The sequence below is a fragment of the Leptidea sinapis genome, chromosome Z, assembly GCF_905404315.1.
Source record: "Leptidea sinapis chromosome Z, ilLepSina1.1, whole genome shotgun sequence".
Taxonomy (NCBI): Eukaryota; Metazoa; Arthropoda; class Insecta; order Lepidoptera; family Pieridae; genus Leptidea; species Leptidea sinapis.
In genome coordinates, this window is record NC_066312.1 from 6,031,828 (window position 1) to 6,052,084 (window position 20,257).

The 20,257-nt window shown below is 34.4% G+C and overlaps 1 protein-coding gene across 1 annotated transcript in view; it reads left to right on the top strand.

The window, feature by feature from the left end:
- The window catches only part of LOC126978655 (coiled-coil domain-containing protein AGAP005037), a 281,533-nt gene that overhangs the window by 241,244 nt on the left and 20,032 nt on the right, over positions 1-20,257 (top strand). The window contains exons 10-18 of the mRNA XM_050827640.1: positions 11,151-11,283; positions 11,785-11,874; positions 13,242-13,380; positions 13,494-13,589; positions 13,780-13,958; positions 14,120-14,173; positions 16,174-16,263; positions 16,756-16,818; positions 17,069-17,229. Of these exons, the coding sequence (XP_050683597.1) occupies positions 11,151-11,283; positions 11,785-11,874; positions 13,242-13,380; positions 13,494-13,589; positions 13,780-13,958; positions 14,120-14,173; positions 16,174-16,263; positions 16,756-16,818; positions 17,069-17,229 (1,005 nt within the window). The remainder of the gene's footprint in view (positions 1-11,150; positions 11,284-11,784; positions 11,875-13,241; positions 13,381-13,493; positions 13,590-13,779; positions 13,959-14,119; positions 14,174-16,173; positions 16,264-16,755; positions 16,819-17,068; positions 17,230-20,257) is intronic.

Consider the following 20,257-nt stretch of genomic DNA (forward strand, 5'->3'; position numbering starts at 1 on the left):
GTATTAACATTATTTTGTATATTATCAATAGACAAATGCATATTTATTTTATGACGGTATTTCAAGATTAAGCAAAGAAAGCTTTCAATTTTGTCAGAAATCAAACGCTCCGTCTAAGGTAATAATATATCTAATTAGTTTGATTTGCCGCCGGTCAAATACAGATTGAACCTTGATAATTTTTGCAACTGTTGCCTCGAAGTTATAGTGTTGAACTCAATTTAATGCTTTGGGCCCATTTCGTGACATTCATCTACTTATAATAATTGACTTGTAAGTGCCTGTGTTGTTTAAATATTTATCAAGTGGCAAAGCTTGAAAGTTTATATAAAATCAAGATATTTAACCATTTATTTTTTAAAAATGGACCAAATTATGTTTGAGAATTTAATCTTTGTTTTGAATTTTTCAATCTACAGTTTATCTGAAATTTTAGTTTGACATTGTTTAAAAGAACATCTACATTTATAAAAAAAAAATGTGGTATTTATTAATATGTAGAATATATTGTAATAATATTATTTCTATAATTTTCTGCAATTCTCCAGGAAAACTTTCAAATCCAAAGCTTACTATGATTATATATATTCATAATTTACAAATAGGCATTATTCCATTTCACTTAAAAACATCTTGAGGTTAAAAATTGTAATGTGAACGTTCACTAGTTTAAACCAGTAATTATTGACTTTAGTATATAATTACGTCATAAATCTATCAACATACAGAATTAAGCCCATCATATTTGAATCCAATAGCAATGGAAATGGAAATGCATGTCAGCAATCGATGATCTAATAAAGTCATATACGCATGCATAATGCAAACCGACGTAGAGGTTGATTCCCTTTCGTTGTAAACTGTAAGCATATTTGTGTTTCTCAATGTTGAGAATGTATGCTGTGTCACATATCATGGCTGTATCATGTCAACAGGGGTGCATAAATATTGAACATACACTTTGTGCTGCCTCGCAAGATATAAGACGCCCATCAATGTAAAGCGCCCACGCTCCAAAATCAGACTGGTACGAGAGGCATGTGTGTCGCCATACGTCCTTCGTGATATTAACTCGGCTACTGGACACCTTATTGTTCACGGCAACTTTCATGTGATGCCCTCCAGAATCCAACCATACTCTTACGACACGGTTGTTGCCACGGACTGTAAAAAAAATGTGATAATGCAATGAATGATAGTGTTAATTAGAGCGTTAAGTCACCACGCTTATAAATAATGCAATATTGACACGATGTTACATAATATACATTAGTCACATTAATATTACACTTTATCCAGTTATATATATACCTATGCAAGAGTTACTTAAGATTTTAAGAGCTTTTACTTGTAAATCTATTCCTCTGAAATTACATTTCCTGTTTATTATTTTGAAATAAATTTATATAAAATGTGACATGATTACAATGTTTTCCATGTTACCTGTTGGCACATGGGACTTTACATTCCGTAGGTATTGTAAATAAGTAATTAGTATGATAAATAATTCATAATTAGTTGGTAATTTAATTAGCATTAAGTGTGTTGTGAATAAATTTACAATAACACAAATTTATGACCATTTCTGAGATAAATTTGAAAGAAATAGTGTTAAAGTCTTTCGATTCACGTATGTCCTGCCACAAGCAAACATAATTATACAAACCTTGTATCTGGTTTAGGCTAGTAATTATTAACATTAATTAACCTCTCAATCAAGAGAGTGTCCAGTAGAACAAAGACACTAATATCCGGGAACACGATATCTAAAGCTAACAGCATTTCTGATTACAAGTTAGCACCTACCATGTAGTACAATGTAGCCCAACATTTCAGTAATCGGAGCTTAATTATTGGCACAGGATTAATCATCATTTAATTAAATCCTCTCGAAAAACTATTTCAACATAACTGAATTATTATGTGTCCTACAACCGCAGTTAAAGTGCGCTTCTTAGGAAACTTTACGAAATGCTAAATACCATCCGTAGAACTTTAATGTCTGGTATTCGAAAACCGCGCATTTCGGAAACTTTTGCCCCGCACAGCCACTTTATGAAATCATCTTCCAGCTGAAATATTACCGAACACCTAAGATACGACTTTCAAGTTAAGTGCATACTCTCGTGTCAAAGGGCGCAGCAATGCATCTCACGAGCTCTAGTATTGCAGATGTCTTTTAATAAAGTACGACCAATAATACTTTTTTTTAAACGAGCATACGGGACAGCAAATATTACACTAGAGGAATAACAAGATCATTGCATCAAATGTGAAACGACTCCTTTCTTTCGTCAATTAAGCGCTTATATATTTTTCTATAAGATTTTGTGCAGCACAATCATGTGTTGCAATTACAAGGAATTTCATTGGTTCGTTACAACTAGATATCATTAAGCATACAAAGACAAGGGTGACGGTGCAAATGAATCACTGTTTATATAAATCTGTCAATAATATTATTTTCATTAGTCTTTCTTCATTGTATATAGTTTGACAAAGTTCCGATTTCATGCGTTATTTGTACGACCAGTTTTCTTTTCATAATATTAAATAGATATTGTTACATAATATGCAATGATAATGCTTACTAATATTGAGAAAACGGAAATGAAAACAGAGACCTGTTACAGAAAGAAAGATGAAAGAGTAAAATAGTAATAACTAAGATATTTACCGATAACGTACTTATCTACTCCAAGTCTCTAGTGTATAGAATAGATTATGATTTATTGAATACTTCTAAATAATAATACATCTTGTTACTTACTGACGTATGAAAACAAACTTTGTTCGTGGTTAAGTTCACTGAATTTTATCCAAGTGCAGAATGTGAATTCCCTCAGATCTGGTGTTTCAAGGTCATATTGAATAAACTGAAATGAAATAGAAATATAATAAACTTTGATCAACGTGGGAATTTAGTCTAAGAGAAATAATTTACTTTGAATGAGTTCAACGATGAAATTAGATTTCTTGAAATCTAAATAAATTTATGATTTTAACATTTTACTAGGTAATCGGCTTTTAGTTCAAGCGAGTAGATTGGAAAATGGAGAAAACATTCAAATGAAATTAATTTAAAAGGAAAAGATTAAGAGAATTTTAGAAAGAAATGAAAGGAAAGGAACGAGTTTACCCGGAGCGTGATATCTTCAAAAGTCTTAAAGCATGTCCAACAAATTCCATTCAAACTCTTACATTGAATTTAGTTATGATACCAACATTTAATTTTCTCTTAAGAAGACTTCAAGTTGTACTTACTTGAGTGAATCCTTTTTGTGTCAAAATTATCTTGTAAACACGTCTGTTAATACTCTTACCAATTAAAAACATGGTGAAAAGAGTAAATACCTTAAGCCACTTGCACATCGTGATAGCTGAAACATTTTCTAAATATAGTGTAAAACTAGGTAAGTATTTTGTTATCATTCAACTAAGAAGGTTTTCACAGATCATTATTCATAATGCTGTTACAGAACTGTCATCTTCACTAATTAATCTCTACATAATCCATGCAAAAAACTAATCCTTACTAATTGAAGCACAATCTGAGTAGCATCATTATATGTGGATTAAATACTCACGACTGCGCTAATAATTCATGCAAATGCGTCTTTTACTTGGTCATCAACAAATATTGCCCTAAAATAAAATGTAACTATATTGTTGACCTAAAAAGTCGCAATACTTAGTACTACCAGGTAGGCTTGCACAGCTTGGAAGATGCACAAGAGGCCCGCTAGGTGGCAACCACAACAGCGTTATTTCTACCACCAAGTCAAAGTCGCTAATGAAGTTATTGGGGTAACGTAACTTAACATCTTATTTGAGGGACGATCGCAAATGAGTTTAATAAATTCGCTCATAAAAATTCTGAGTGGCAACCGATTGTAATCGGGTGCTAACTGTGAGCCTTATGAGAAATATCATGGTCGTTTGGAGGACAATGGAGGGGGCTGTGGCCAGACTTTCCTGCGAGATCGAATCAGAAATGAGGAGATTCTTTGAAGAACCAAGGTCATCGAAATTGCCTGGAAGATTGCGAAACTGAAATGGCAGTGGACAGGGCAGGCACATAGCTTGAAGCGAGCAAGCCGTTGGTTGATACCGTAGTGTTGGTAGGCCTCCACAAGATGAAAGGATGATCTGGTCAACATCGCTGGAATAAGTTGGATGAGAGCAGTGCAAGACTAATCGTCGTAAAGATCTTTGGGAGAGGCCTCTCGGCAGAAATGATGATGGTGATAAAAAACGCAGGGCGTAATACTTCATCCATCATGTAAGTTCTCATAAAACAAGTGTTTGTCATCATGTCATAATCAGATTGTCCAACAGTCAATGGAAGGGAATTTTGGAATTCAGTTAAATGCCTATGCATATTATTTTTCGAACTAGTATCAGACAGATGATTAAGTTTTAGTTCACTATTTACGACAGCGATGCTAGTAGACAACAAAAACAAAATATGGTTAAGCTGATCAGGAAATAGACATCCATTATTATTAGAATAAATTATCTTACCAACATTAACTTGACCAAACCTAACAAAACATTGTAAAAACAATAATATTATTCAATTTAACTAATGTGTCAAATGGATAAACGTTACATTGGAAAAGGCTAGTTGTTGGTCATCTACTTCATAATTGCTGGCATTAAATGAATGGAACGTAGCTCACAATTACAATTTTTCAATTCCATTTAAAGGTACATTAAGGGCGGGCCACTATGTTATGTGAGGTGCGCTAAAACACGCGAGTTTTATTTTGTACTTTTATAATATTATAACCGATAGACAATGGTGCATTTCTAAACCTCCTAAGGTTCACAGCTATGATAAAGATTTAAATATCTTTAATAATTATAATAACTCTGTCATATATTATGTTCCCGGAATATTCAAAACAATCGTAAACTTTAACTTTTTCGTTCCATTAAAAGATTGTATTTATATTTATTTAAGAGCCTACATTAAAAATATTTCAAGAGCCGAATTACGATATAATTATATTTCTTATGTAAAAAATAACCTAATCAAAATTTACAATTTCTTTTTTGTTTTGTTACAATTTATACAATAACAAATTGAAATGTAATATTCGGCATTTTAAGGATTTTGCACACTTGGTATTTTACCCGGTCAATATCGGATACAATAACTTTAACTTTATTCAATTTAGTTAAAATTAAGCGATTAGGCCACGTATGTACTTACGTACGTACTTTTAATAACTTTAAGAGAAAACATTGTAGATTTATTATTTTGTTTAGTTTTCATATCCAGATTGATTTAATTTAAACAAATATATCCCTTTAACGCTACTTCCAAGAGAACTAACGAAATTTTTTATTTTATTTTAGTTAACACAATTCTATTTCAGTTGTATCCTGATATTCCTGAGCTTACTTTAGTATTTCCAACTCAATTGCTGAGAAATCGTTATTACAACTCTTATATAAACAGTCCAGTGTGAGCAGAATTAGTTTTCGAAATGTTAAATGAGTAAAGTTATCTACTCAACTGTGAAGGCTTAGAGTCAGTTCGCACTGTTTCCAATTATGCGCTTCCACGAATGGCGCTCAATCATGTGTTCTGTTTACTGTTTGAGGACAGCGCAACGCTTCTGTCGGGATCAAAGTGACGCGGAATCACAAACATTCAAATAAAACATTTTGGATACGTTATTAACTTTACGCTCGCTTAAATAAAAGTGACAAAAATACTTCACTATTTCTAGTAAATCAAGAATATAGTGACATTTTAAAAACTCAGTTGAACCACTATTTATTAATATAAGTCAGGGAAGAATGCAAGGGAAATGTTCGAAAGTTTTTTATTTTTTCTATGGAATGCTGAATGTTATTTGATTAAAAATAATTACTGATACATACGCTCACTTCCAAGAGAAAGCGACACACTCTTCATTAATTTGAAAAATATTAGAGTGAAAGTAGTGTTTGCTTATTGCCAATTAGAACAGTATCGCTATATTATTTTATTTAATAATCTCGCGTTATTCTTTCATTAGATCCCTACGCATTATTTTCACTTCATCGGCCACCTTATAACATTAGTGCTTTTGTTTCAATTTGCTCGTTGTACCGGAATGCTAAAATGATATCGGAAATCTTGGAAAAATCTATTGTTGGACAATCTTTAGTAGAATAACTATGACTTTTGTAATTATTTAGAACATAATTATTGCTATAATATTTTTATTTAATAATTTCACGTTAGTTAAAATTTCCTTTCATTTTATCCCTACGCGCTGAAGTGATAATAATCAGCTCCCATCTTATAACATTAATGATGTGCTTTTGTTCCAATTTGCTCGTTGTACCGGAATGATAAAATGATATCTCAGAATAATCTATTCTTGGAGAATCCGTTGTAGAATAACTATGACTTTGATAATTATATTATAATTATTTAAGATTGCTGCACACGTGTTAATTAAATTATTAAAATAAATTCTACTATCCATAAGGTTTGCATTTATCCATAAAGACCTACCCCCTTATTCATAATGGTCCGCTAACTTAGTGACTGACTTAGGTCAATAGAAGAAGACAGAGTGAGAATTAGCAATGCTTTAAGTTAGCATACTATTATGAATAAGGGGGTAAATCCTATTTTTAAGTACCAATGAATACTTTGTTTATTCTTAATGAAATCGGAATACCCATCCCTCGATATTATAATTGTTTCCGATGTATGCAATAACAAAAGCTGAAGCATCCATATCAAATAATGTCACCCCATTACAGTGTTTAATGAATTGTGAAATTAGAACTACCAAAGGCCAATTAGGAAATACGATCCAGTTAACAATCTAGTTTTAAGCGTGTTTTATACGTTATGTAACTGGTGAATTGCATTTAACTGTTGCTTCGAACATTTATGACGAACCTTTCAAAACAATTCTGAGAATGTAGTCCGAAATCAAACACGTGGATTAAACAGGTTGCTATGAGTTTATATAATGCAATAATATGTCAAAAATGTTTGATATATTATGCTAATGACTCCCTCAAGTTGCTCAGGTGAATTTTGAGTCCATATTGCACAATCACCTGTTAAGTTACACTTGTGTTGCTATTTCGTATACTGTTTTATTTAATTAACACGAAATCCTGAACTTATTTAGCACCTGGCAAACTAATTTGCTATGCATATTGCAGCCAGTGTAAAATACTCTATTTGATTGAAATGTATTCTTGTATATTCTTCTCACGAGCTAAATTTTTTTTTTTCAAAAATTTTTTTTAGTTGTTTTGAGATTTCTCAAAATCTACGGTCCGAATCGGTCTGAATTATATTCAAAATCTAATAAAATATGAATTATATTTGGTCAAGCCCTTTTGACTGGCGCCAACCGCGATGTAATCGGTCGAGCCGTGCAAACTTTATAAGAGATTTACATACATCCACACACACACACACACTTACATACATACAGACGTACGAACACCATCGCGAGAATAGTCAGGGAAGCTTCCTAGGGCCTTAAAACGTCGAGATCTGATGTAAACGAAAGATAGGGTAATCGAAATGTTATAAATTCAAAATTATACGAGTATATATGATTAATCAATACTAATAAATGGAAAGCCGTTTGCCTTTCCTTCGATTATACTGCGAAACCTAGCCATGATTAAATATATTATGATATGTTGGTGATAACTTATCCAGAACCTATTTTTTTTTTTATGAAAATAAGGGACGAGACGAACAGGACGGTCAGCTGATGGTAATTGATGCGCCCTGCCCATTACAATGCAGTGCCGCTCAGGATTCTTGAAAAACCCCAATAATTCTAAGCGGCACTACAATTGCACTATTTTCACCTTGAGACATAAGATATTAAGTCTCATTTGCCCAGTAATTTCACTAGCTACGGCACCCTTCAGATCGAAACACAGTAATGCTTACACATTACTACTTCACGGCAGAAATAGGCGCCGTTGTAGTACCCATAATCTAGCCGGCGTTCTGTGCAAAGGAGCCTCCCACTGGTTTTTTCACTTGAAATTTAATTACATAATTTGACAATTCATACAATAAGCGCGAACGGGGTATGTATGGTAAAACAATGTTTGCCGGGTCAGCACTTGTATAACTAATATTTTCTTAAAAATATGGACCCGTATATTCAATTCTTTTCATTCTAGATTTAAAGCTTAATAATAAAAAATAACACATTTAATACTACAACTTAGATACTACTTACCGAAAATAATATGAAAACACTAAAATTATAATCGATTCATCATGTCGCGATACCATGAAGTGTACTACTGATCATGCTCAATGTAAGCTATTTGTTTATAATAAAGAAAGTTTGTAAATAATAAATTCTTTTAACACATACACACCAATCTTTATAATATTTACACAACAACTCTAATATTGGCAAAATATACTGTACTATTAAATATTGTTTTAGTACGATATATCTTTTATATTTTTAAAGTGAAACACTTCACTTGCCGAGTTTGGCACTGTGAAAATCTCATGGGTTCGCGGCACCGACATGCTCATGACTGGGGCACGCGATAAATAAATAATTAAAAAAATAAATATATATAGTTAGACACTTTTGGGATATTATACTGTGTATTCTTGAAACAGTGTTTTTGTTTGATTAATATATTTTTGAAAATTAATTTCAAAAATAAATTGCAACTAATAATCAATTTTAATTGTTTTTAAACATTATTAAATTATATATTTTAATACTAAAAGTTTTAAATTGTTAGTTCTATCGGCAGTTTCTACAACTGCGATTTTTTTTATATATTTTTATAATAAAAGGGACAAGATGAGGAATACGTTTACCTAATAGTAAAACGATACTTCCTCCCATTGCAATTTAGTTCTTATTGTAGTATGACCTAAAACTTAAGATGGATTGGATGGATCTAACAGGAGTTTGCATAGTCAATTATACGAATTTTAATCATTAAATATTATTACACAAAAAAAAATATTGACGAAGCGGGATTCAAACCCGCGACCTCTCGCGTGTAATAAATTTAATCCCATTAGTGAGGGTTATCACTTTGACACATTACAAATTGTTTGCAAGAGCGACATATCAAGTCAATTTCCTAGTATGCAAATATTGGGGTTGAGCAGGTTATCTGTATCTGTAAAGTAGATCCTATTGATGAAGCCACAACCTGAGAGTTGAACAAAGTTTACAAGATTTTATCAACGATACGTCACTAAAACGGTTGGCTCAGTTGGTAAGAGCGCTCGCACGGAACGCGAGAGGTTGCGGTTTCGAATACCGCATCGTTCAAACAATTTTGTTTTCAAATTTTATTTGTGTAATTAATTCAACCCCAGAAGTGAGGGTTATCACTTTGTGACATAACAAATTGTGCTTTTTATATTATTTGAATAAATGTGTAATACATGCACGTAGCCAAAGAATAATATGTGCAATAGTACGGACTGGGTTACGCCAAAAGGCAGTCTGCCTGAAAATGTGATTGATTCTCCCAAGGTCACGAAACTTCGGTAGAAATGAATTATGATAAAAATGTAACCTTAACGCAAACTACTTATGTAAAGTCCAGTCCAGTCCGGCTCCTTTGCACCGGACCCCGGCTAGATTATGGGTACCACAACGGCGCCTATTACTATCGTGAAGCAATAATGTCTAAACATTACTGTGTTTCGGTCTGAAGGGTGCCGTAGCTAGTGAAATTACTGGGCAAATGATACTTGACAACTTATGTCTCAAGGTGACGAGCGCAGTTGTAGTGCCGTTCAGAATTTTTGAGTATTTCAAGAATCCTGAGCAGCATTGTAATAGGCAGGGCGTATCAATTACAATGAGCTAAACGTTTGCTCGTCTCGTTTTAAATTTTCATTTAAAAAGAAAGTCCGAATGACGCATGATCCACAAATATTGTTGTATTTGTTCAACTCTCGATTTGTGGCGCCATCTATATAACAGTTAGTAGCATAATCAACCCCAATAATTGCAAAGTTGACATGACATGTCGACCTTTCAATTCTAAATAATGTTGTTAATTTCAAGTGATATCTCTTACTTCTGGAAGTTATATACACCTACAATTGAAGGGCTTTCGTAATACCTACGTTCCAGCGGTCTTACCATTTCATGAGAGTCAATAATAAATACAAAATTACACAATAAAAATATAATTTAAATTGGCTTCAAAAGAAAACCTAATAATACACTATACTGAGTCAGAAAATTCAACAAAGCCTGCAACAAAAGATAAACTCCTGAAAAAGTTGTGATATGAAGATCGATTAATTCCACTGTGATAGATATATTAAGTTTTCAAATTAAAAGCCTCGTGCTCTTCTGTGGATATGGAGTTACAGTCATAGCAACCGTTAATCTGCCAGGAACCATTATCTTAACGGAACACAAAGACAATTTTTGCTACTTTACCTCTGTTTCTCAAGTATTTCATTACGCAATTATTTGTTCTGAATAAAAAACAAGTAACACTAGTTTCATTGTACCTATATTCAAGACCACTCCACGACTAGAGGACCAATGATCTTTCCGACTGAAGGACTTGTCTTTAATTTCTTTGGGGGTGTAGATGATGAAAGAGCCAAAGAACTGACTGTAATGTAGTTTCTGAAACATAATGGAAGCCACGTTTTTCCATGGTTATAAAGCGAGATAAGAAATGATAAGGATATTGTTGTAACAGTTCAAAGAAGTTCCGTCAACTGGAACGAAAAGCCAATTTGGCTTTAAAGATATTGAGTGGCATTAGAGCACCTCAAGCCACCCAACATTCTTGCTTTCTATTTGGTCTAGGCACACATTATGAAGGTGGTGCACCCCGGTAACAGCTCAAATTATTAAACTGCGTGCAACGCAGAGATGCTCAAATGTTCAGGAATCCAGTTCTCTAGTTGGAGATTTTACTTGTCTTTGAATTCTTCCTTCGCACGACATGCCATACTTGAGTATCATCCTCACCATCCACATCAGTAATCTGGCGTGGTGTTCTTAAAAGGTTGACAAGCGCCGTCGAGATAGTTCAGTTAGTGAATTTGTCTTCCTGACACAGTTGTCACGACACGTTTATTCATTTTAGCTTATCTACATATTGTTACACATAACTAACTCTTTTGTTTCCCGCAGGTGAAGGCTCCGGCTTACTACATGAGGAGCGCCGCACCCAACACACTACCAAGAGGCGGTTCGGTGCTCAGAGCATTCTCCCCAGCTGCACAACCAGTTCCAGCTGATCGCGTAAAAACAATCCCACCACCAGGTATGAGTCGAGTAAATTTATTTGTTATCAAATTCAAATCTCATCCAAAAGAGCCGTATGGTATTGATTAAAAATACTCAAAGTACTTAAATTGAAATTTATATTGCTGAAAATAGCTTGTAGCTATTCATTTCCTCTTAAAACTTATTAATGCGTATTACAAGACATAAACGCTTTAATATTTCCAGATTACATTCACATTTTTAAATTCTTACCTTTGGAATTTCCAGAAAACCTTTGACTACGCCTTTTTTAAAGTTAGTCGTTAAATAGCGTATGGCAAGAGCTAAAGATTAAAGTATTTACAGCAATTTGCAAACCTTTTCCGACCCACTCTGCGTTTTTGAGCATTTAATTAGTCCTGTTAATCTTGTGCTTTTGTACGTGAGCGTTTAAATGTCACATTTTACAATTAAAGTTTGAAGAATCAACTTCTATACATATTTTAGGGTAAGTGTATTTTTGTACATTTACTTTGGGTACATAGCAATATTTATGTAGGTGTCCCCCCGGCCAAACCCGTGAGGTCTTATGTTCCTGGAACTGGGTCTGAGAGATGTTTCCCCTTCTCCACCGGCGATTGTCCAAGGGGTACTGATCAACTTTACACAATTCCTGGTAACCCCTATGTGTCCCTGTCGATACCTTCTTTCAGCTTAGAATATCTTATTTGCTTGTCGCTTTTAAAATAATCAAACAGAATACTTCAAAGGCAATAATAGCTTTGTATACAAAGCTATCCATGCAATATACGTATTTTTTATAATAATAGCACAGTATTATGCATTATTAAGGTTCTATTTATTCCTAAATTTGTGGCTAAACCTATCTATATATTCCCAAAGATGTGGCTAAACCTACCTCGTTCATGATAGTAGGTCTTGTTTTATGTATTTCATCATATCTATCGATGTTAATTATAATAAGTTTCTGTTTATGCATGCAGTTTTTTACTTAATTTAAAATTCCAATTAGATGTTGTGTGGAAAACAGATCAAACTGAAAGTTTTGCTTTGTATAAAAAATCACTCATTTTTTTTGGCGCAAATTGTAGTTTTCGAAAAATATATTGAAAATTAATACAGTGATATTTCCCATCTTTTATAAATGGGGAAATGATCCTGAGGAGAGTCATTGACAACAATGGTAAACTGTATATTGAGAAGCTTGGGAACCCTAAAACTGGGCATGAGCCAATTTAGTTTTTAGAACTCTCGAACTTTCGTCGGATAGTAAAAGAAAGATGAGTAAAACAAAAGACAATTAGAGGAAATAACACATAGATTTTTTCTAAGACTTATATTTTAATTTATAAATTAATATTCAACATCCAATGTTAATTTTATACTTATTTATGAGCTCATGTACGTTAATCTGTAGCACAAAGAGCAAGATGTCAAACAAGCTTGAAGCACATACATAATATACGAGGTTTCAAAATAATGGTTTCTTAAATTAACTCTTTGAAATGAACTCTCTATTCCCTTCATTAAGTATAAGCGCTTCATTAAGTATAATCCACAGCTCTTTAGGCGGTGTATTTGGATTTAATCCCTAGAAAAACCTAAAGCCTCCAATGAATAAAGTAATTATTTTTATTTTCAAATGAAAGTAAGTTTATTGTGGTACTTTTAAAAATTAAGTAATCAAAAGAGATTACAGATACGTTTAAAATACCTTTAGTAATGAATTTTTTGTTTTCATGTTGTATAAATAATTAAAACTTCCTAATAATATTTTGAAATCAGTATATATTTCATGTTTTATTAAATATTTATTAACTAGTGTGTTCGTATTCAAAACTTTCAGTATGACTTATGTATTTATACTCGAATTAGATATATTGCGTCGTCTTCTTTATATTTCATGAGTTTCTCACAGCTTGAATACAAAATTTCAACTAATTCTATACTATTGTTTATTGATAATTAAGAAGTTTTTATATTTATTACTATCAGTGCACTCCAGCGAGGGTTACATGTGTTCTCCTGAACGTGTTACACCAAGGGTTCCCTATGAAGATCCATACTACACTCAGTTCTTGGGTGCCGCTGCGGCTCGACCAGGCATCAATCCAGTCATCGATGAGGAGTCAGGGTAAATTTTTGATCACTGATGACTTTGAAGAAAGTTACCATTATTTAGGAACTAAGTTGATACCTACGCATAGTCTACGGTACCGTTTTAGAAAAAGAAAATAATATTTTCAGGGACGCTGTTATCATAGACGATTCATATCAGATTTACGGCGTGAATGCAATTACAACGGCTCCTCGACCGATGCCCAGACCACCATTTGATGCGAGGTAACCAACGTGAAGAAGTCAGTTAAGATAATTTTCATCAATATTTATCCAGACTCGTAAATCAATCTTGGAGGATGCTGGGCGATATTGTGGCCACAATCTTAGAGGCGAAGCGAATACTATTTTTCAGCGAATGTTCTAATGATTTTATTACACATAATTTTGCAAATACGTCATGTTTTTTTTTTAGGTTGGTACCACCTGTTGATGATATGCAACTCCTGAGAGTTGAAAAGATGGAGCGTCAGCTTGCCAATCTAACTGGCTTAGTCCAAAAAGCCCTTCAGACACCGGCTCCTGCTGTAACTCCACCTGCCATAGCACCTCGAGCGGAAGCACCGCAACCCTCCGCACGTACTGGAAGTTCAGGTATGGTCCATACAAAAGTATAAAAACGAATACTGTTCAACAAAATATATAAATATCTATATGCCATTACTTTAATATAAGTATTTAATTTCATAGTTTGATTTTCAAAGTTAAGTATCAAATTGCAATTGGATAATGTGGGTTGCGTTTTCTACACCCAGATGGTGCGACGGCCAGCGTCGAGAGACCTCCTAAATTAGGGAGGGACAGATTTCGTAAGTTCGATCGCGGCCGCATAACACATTGATGCATTGCTAATATTTTCAATATTAAAATTAAAATGACAAATTATTTTTTTACTAACACTCAAAATACAATTCTGTTTAAAGACGATTAAACAATTTCGTTTTTAAGACAATAATTGCGTAGAAAGTAATGAGAAGGTGAAATAAGACTTTTCGCGACAACGAACAAAAGTAAATAAATTGAAAATTGAAGAAATTAATTTAAATTGAACCATAACAAATATCAATGATTATATTTTCAAATAAGCTTTGGCAAATAATTTGGCAAATGGCTTGTAATGTCTAGTTGTTATAAATATTCGCAATGCATCGTGAATTATTATTATCCCATACATTTCGCCAAACGCTTGCTTGCAGAACCGTCATAATTTCTTGATTTCAGCTTCATCCTCGTTTAAGGTTGTACTGGGTCAGATTTCATCCATATTTTCATTTTTATTATGTAGTTAAGTAACACATTGAGTAATTCAAGTTTTTCTTTAATTTGTATTCTTTGCAAAGATGCTCTGGTAGCTATGGTAATGGTTTCCCGGGCGAAATACATTAAATTAAGGCTTTGGTGATGTAATCATAATTGCTAACTTATTTAAATGTTAGGATCATTGTAGTTAAAATTAATGTAATCGTTATGTCTGTTGATTGATCAAAGGTAAAAGTATTCTTTTACGTATGTAACTGTAGATTGTTGGATAAAAACCATTAAGTTGTTATGTTCTTAAATGTTCCGAGGTATGATGATATCCATAGACATTTAATCCAGTTTTTATTTTACTCATATTTTATTTTCTGTTTTGTAAGGTATAAAGTCATGTACTGCATGCAGGTTGGTTAATAATTCGTATCGATTGTGGCGTTTGATAGCATTTACATGAACAGGGAATGATTTTTTTACGGTCTGGTAATCTGTTGGCGCACGTTATATTAAAAGGTAGAGAACGCATTCTCAATCATTGTAGGATGGCGACGGTTTTCTAAATCTTCTTCTGATTCAAGGGGATGATCATTTAAGGTTTTTTTATAATGCTTTTTGTAATTTAGGTGACGTCACTTATATAATTACATAAAATAGACTAACCTTGGAGAAAGTCATAATAATTATTATAACTGAATAATTTTTATTTAATATTTCCTTAAATCAGCTAACAGAATCAGAATTTGCACAAACGTAACTTGTTTTAATTGCTCCCTTTCATCAATATACAAAAGCTGTTCTATTCAAAATATATTTTTCATGAATAAATTATTTCGTAGAATGAATGAAATTTATTGAAAACAGTATAATTTATATTATATATTACTTTATGGTAAGCTCCGTTGCATATTAAGCTCCACTCTGTGTTAAGCTCCGCTCAATAATTAGGCGCGCTCGATGTAAGCGCGGATTTCTCTAACGTTATTATAGAATGCCTTTAATAAAGTCTTATTAATTATTTCATAGTGTTATTAATTATAATTAATGTGTATATGATTGTTATTTTGTTTCACAGTCAATGTATGATATTTATTTGATATACATATTGTATAAACAGATACCTACATCACAGAAAGCAACTAAACTAAACAATTATTCAAAATTATTGCTCCGAATTTAACCTCATTATTTTAATTCTTTCTGGAACTCGTCTACCCAGGTATTGTTAAGATATTGATTATTTGAATTTCATTTAATTCTGAACTTCCATCTAACATAACATGAGTTCTATCATTTTTCTAAAAACACATGTCTTTAGTACCTAACACTTGGCACAATTTAACTTTGAACACACAAATTTCGTCCAAATGGCGTTCACAAATAAATTTATAGAATTGGGCACCCTTTTTATAGCACAGCTGTTGTTCCCACTATTTTTAAAACATTAAAATTATTCGTTTTTTTTTAACTAAGTAAAATTTAAATCACCTACTTGTAACAGCGATCTGTAACATATAAACAATATGCTCCCTATCTGATAAAGAATTTGTGATTACAGAAAAGTCAGTCTCCTTTGAGAAATCGGTATCATTCAGCGACGATCCACCGGACATGAACTCTCCCAAACAACATTCTCCTCAGCATTCCGGTAAGCATGGCATTTCAATCACACATAAAGCATGTATAAATTAGTATTTCCATTAATGTGGTGATGGAATTCTCACGCAAATTTATTTAACATTCCTTGAAACAGTTGGGTTAATTGATAAGGCATGTGTAAAAGATATTACAACTGTAATTTCTATTAAAATAGTACCTGCCAACGTAAAAGCATACATACTTGCTTATTGATTCATTACTGGCATTTATTTTGTCATCATATTACTAGATTCACTCAGAAAATGTCATTTCAAATATTTTTATGTTATAACTTCTGCAAAGAATGCAGTAGTTTGAACATTATGAAAATATATTTATGTATTTTACATCATTTCCTTGAATATATTATCAAGATTATTGACTATTGTTGTAATTATTAAATTATTTTTAACTCTTCCTCTACATTTCTTATTGTATGTCATAATCATAAATCATAATCTTGTATTTGATTTCTTTCCGCTTCCTTCTTTGCCATTACAAGCTGAATCAAAGCCGACAAAACCGGCAATCAAGTCATCTACATTGCCGAGGACGTCATCACAAGGTAATTCTAAAATAATTAAAACTTTGTCCCATATTACTCGTGTAAGGGAGTTAATTGTTTTAAAGTCTTAATAACTAACTCATTAATCTTTGATTACTCGTAACATATTTTTTATTTGTATTTTCTTTTCACTTTTCTAAATATAATCAAGATCAGTATAATTGTAAATTTGTGCAGTTATTGACTTTTATCGTCCATGAACTAAAATTATGTGTTATGATGGTTGTATACAACAATAGTGAATTTTTAGAACGCGATCGTCTGAAGCCCGCTCCTCCACCGAAGCCAGCTGGTCTCGTTGGACAGCCACTAGCTCTAGTGCCGCAAAAGACGTACACAGTTACCGTGACGCCAGACTTCTTCACTCAGTTGAACATTCTGCAAAAACAGAGTCACGATCTAAGAATCGAGGTATGAATATCCAATTCATTACATTCAACTTGCCTTGTGACTTTCATCACAGACAATGTTAACGTTACCTTTGAAGTTATTAGTATGGTTTTTATGTTAGGCGACTTTAACGCACACCCTGGGGAATTATTTTTTAATGAATTGATACAGTTTTGTGGCGAGCAATCATGGGTGTGTGCCGACTACGAACTGTTGTCAAATAAAAGCGATGTATTTACATATACTAGTGATATTCACGGCTGCTCGCGATGGCTAGACCACTGCCTTGTAACGAGTATGGCTAGAAAATACGTTGATCGTATAAACATAGTGAACAATGTGTCGTGGTCTGATCATTATCCTGTAGAGGTTTATTGTAAACTCAATTTATTTCACACTCGTCTAGAAAGCGCGCAATCGACGGCTTTTAATAAAATAAGTTGGGGACGTAGGGACACTGATCAGATTAGTCTGTATACTGAGTTTTGTAACAATAGGTTGAAGATGGTAGACTTTCCCGTAGAGATGGTAGATTGCTGTAATGAACTATGTAACGACCCGGAACATAAACGGATCTTAGAACAATGGTACGAGGATATTACAAGCATACTACAGGATGCGGCAATATATAGTCATAGAGCTACCCAGCGACATAAAAAAAGATATATCACTGGGTGGAACAAGCATGTGAGACCGGCTCATGCGAAGGCTCGTCTCTGTTTTCAGTCATGGGTGTGGGCTGGGAGGCCGTCTTGTGGGGTCTTGTACGACGAGATGCGGGAATCTCGCAAGGTATTTAAAAATAAACTTAAATGGTGCCAGAACAACGAGGAGCAAATCAAAATGGACATGTTAGCCACATCGTACGAGACTAAGCACTTCGGCAAGTTCTGGCAGCACACCAATAGACTGAATGCAAGGGCGAATCTTCCGAGTGAAGTAGGTGGAGTGAGCGGATCTCAAAAGATTGCTAATATGTTTAGGGAGCAATTTAAAGTGGAGCCTCTTAAAATACCCTTTACGAACAACGATGCTGAGGACATCGTGGTTAACAGGGAAGTCTTGGTGCGTTTTACGCTTACTGAAGTCAAGGGAGCACTAAAGAGTATGAAACATGGAAAGTCACCGGGACACGATGGCCTGAGCATCGAGCACTTAAGGTATGCGGGTTCGCACCTTCCCAGAGTCCTCAAATTGCTCTACAACCTATGTATTAACCACAGTTACCTGCCAGAAGCCATGATGAAGACAGTAGTAGTGCCCATTATCAAAAACAGAACAGGTGATGCGGCGGATGGATCCAACTACAGGCCGATATCGCTGGCGACGATAGTGGCTAAGGTGCTGGACAGTTTGATGGATGCACAGCTAAGTAAATCAATTAAAATACACGACGCTCAGTTCGGCTTTCAGCCTGAACTCTCTACGGAAAGCGCAATCCTGTGCCTCAAGCAAACTGTGCGGTACTATACCGACAGGAAAACTCCTGTTTATGCCTGTTTTTTGGATCTATCCAAAGCTTTTGACCTAGTAGCTTACGACGTCTTGTGGCATAAGCTCGAAAAGGAATCAGCTTTGAGACCCGAACTGATTTCATTGTTTAAATACTGGTATGGTAACCAAACTAATGTGGTTAGGTGGGGTAATGAACTTAGTGACCCATATAAAATGGAGTGTGGAGTGAGACAGGGAGGGCTGACGTCCCCTGGGCTGTTTAATTTGTATGTGAACCAGCTGATTGAGGGGCTCGGTGGAGCTGGTGTCGGGTGTTCAATAGATGGCATACGCATGAATAACCTTAGCTACGCCGACGACATGGTTCTACTGAGCCCCTCAGTTGGGGGTCTTAAAAGGTTGCTGCAACTCTGTGAGGAGTATGCCGGGATGAATGGACTCAGTTACAACGCCAAAAAAAGCGAGTTCCTTATTTTCAGGGGAAAGAACAAACTATCCAGCTTTAAACCAAAGATACAATTATGTGGTAATCCCCTGAAGCAAGTGACTGAGTTCAAGTATCTCGGTCATGTAGTAACCGACAGCCTGAGGGATGATAGTGACATGGAACGAGAGCGCCGGGCTCTGTCGGTCCGAGGCAATATGTTGGCCCGCAGATTTGCGCGCTGTACTGGGCAAGTAAAGCTGACCTTATTCAGGGCTTACTGCCAGTCATTTTACACGTGCAGTCTGTGGATGGACTACAGGCAGCGGACCTATAGTGCCTTGCGTGTTCAATATAACAATGTGCTGAGAGCGGTGTTGAGGAAGCCTCGACACTGCAGTGCGTCGGCAATGTTTGCGGATGCTCGCGTGGATGATTTCTACGCGATCATGCGCAAGCGTGCCGCGTCCATGATGCGCAGGCTAATGAGTAGTACCAACACTCTTCTCAGCGCATTGGCCAGGAAACTAGATAGTCCTCTCTGGAGGTGCTGGGGGGGTGCGCACATAGGCGCCAAGAGGCTCCCTCGGGTTTTTTAGTTATAGTTTTTAGTTATAGAATTAGTTGTTAAGCTAGAAATAAGTACCTACTAACATAGTTTTAAGTTATTTGTCATACTAACACAGTTATGGGTCTAATGGCCTGAAATAAAAGTTTATTATTATTATTATTATATTATTCTCAATTGATTTTTATAATTTGATTGTTTTCTAATTTTCATTGACATAATAATAAAGTGTGTTATTTGCATTTTTGAACGGTAATAGATAAATAATTATGCGTTTCCAAATGCGACTTGGTTTGCGAGGATTTTAGAACATGTTTGATAGTGATAGGAATTATCTTAGGATAGGGTGATGTAAGATTCTGTAGTTTGAACTTAGATGCTCAAAAAAGCTTTCTGTGCTTGTATACCTAAGTGTTACACAAACGTCAGAAATGCAGATACTGAAACACTGTTTTTTAATGAGAAGCCTCTTTACACTTTGAACTTGCACTTACTGCAATGCTGCGTTTCTCCAGGAACCCAAAATATATTTTGGGAGAACTTATCTGACCTATTTGACCTGAAATTAACAATGAGCTTCACCTCGCTGATTCATTACGTGT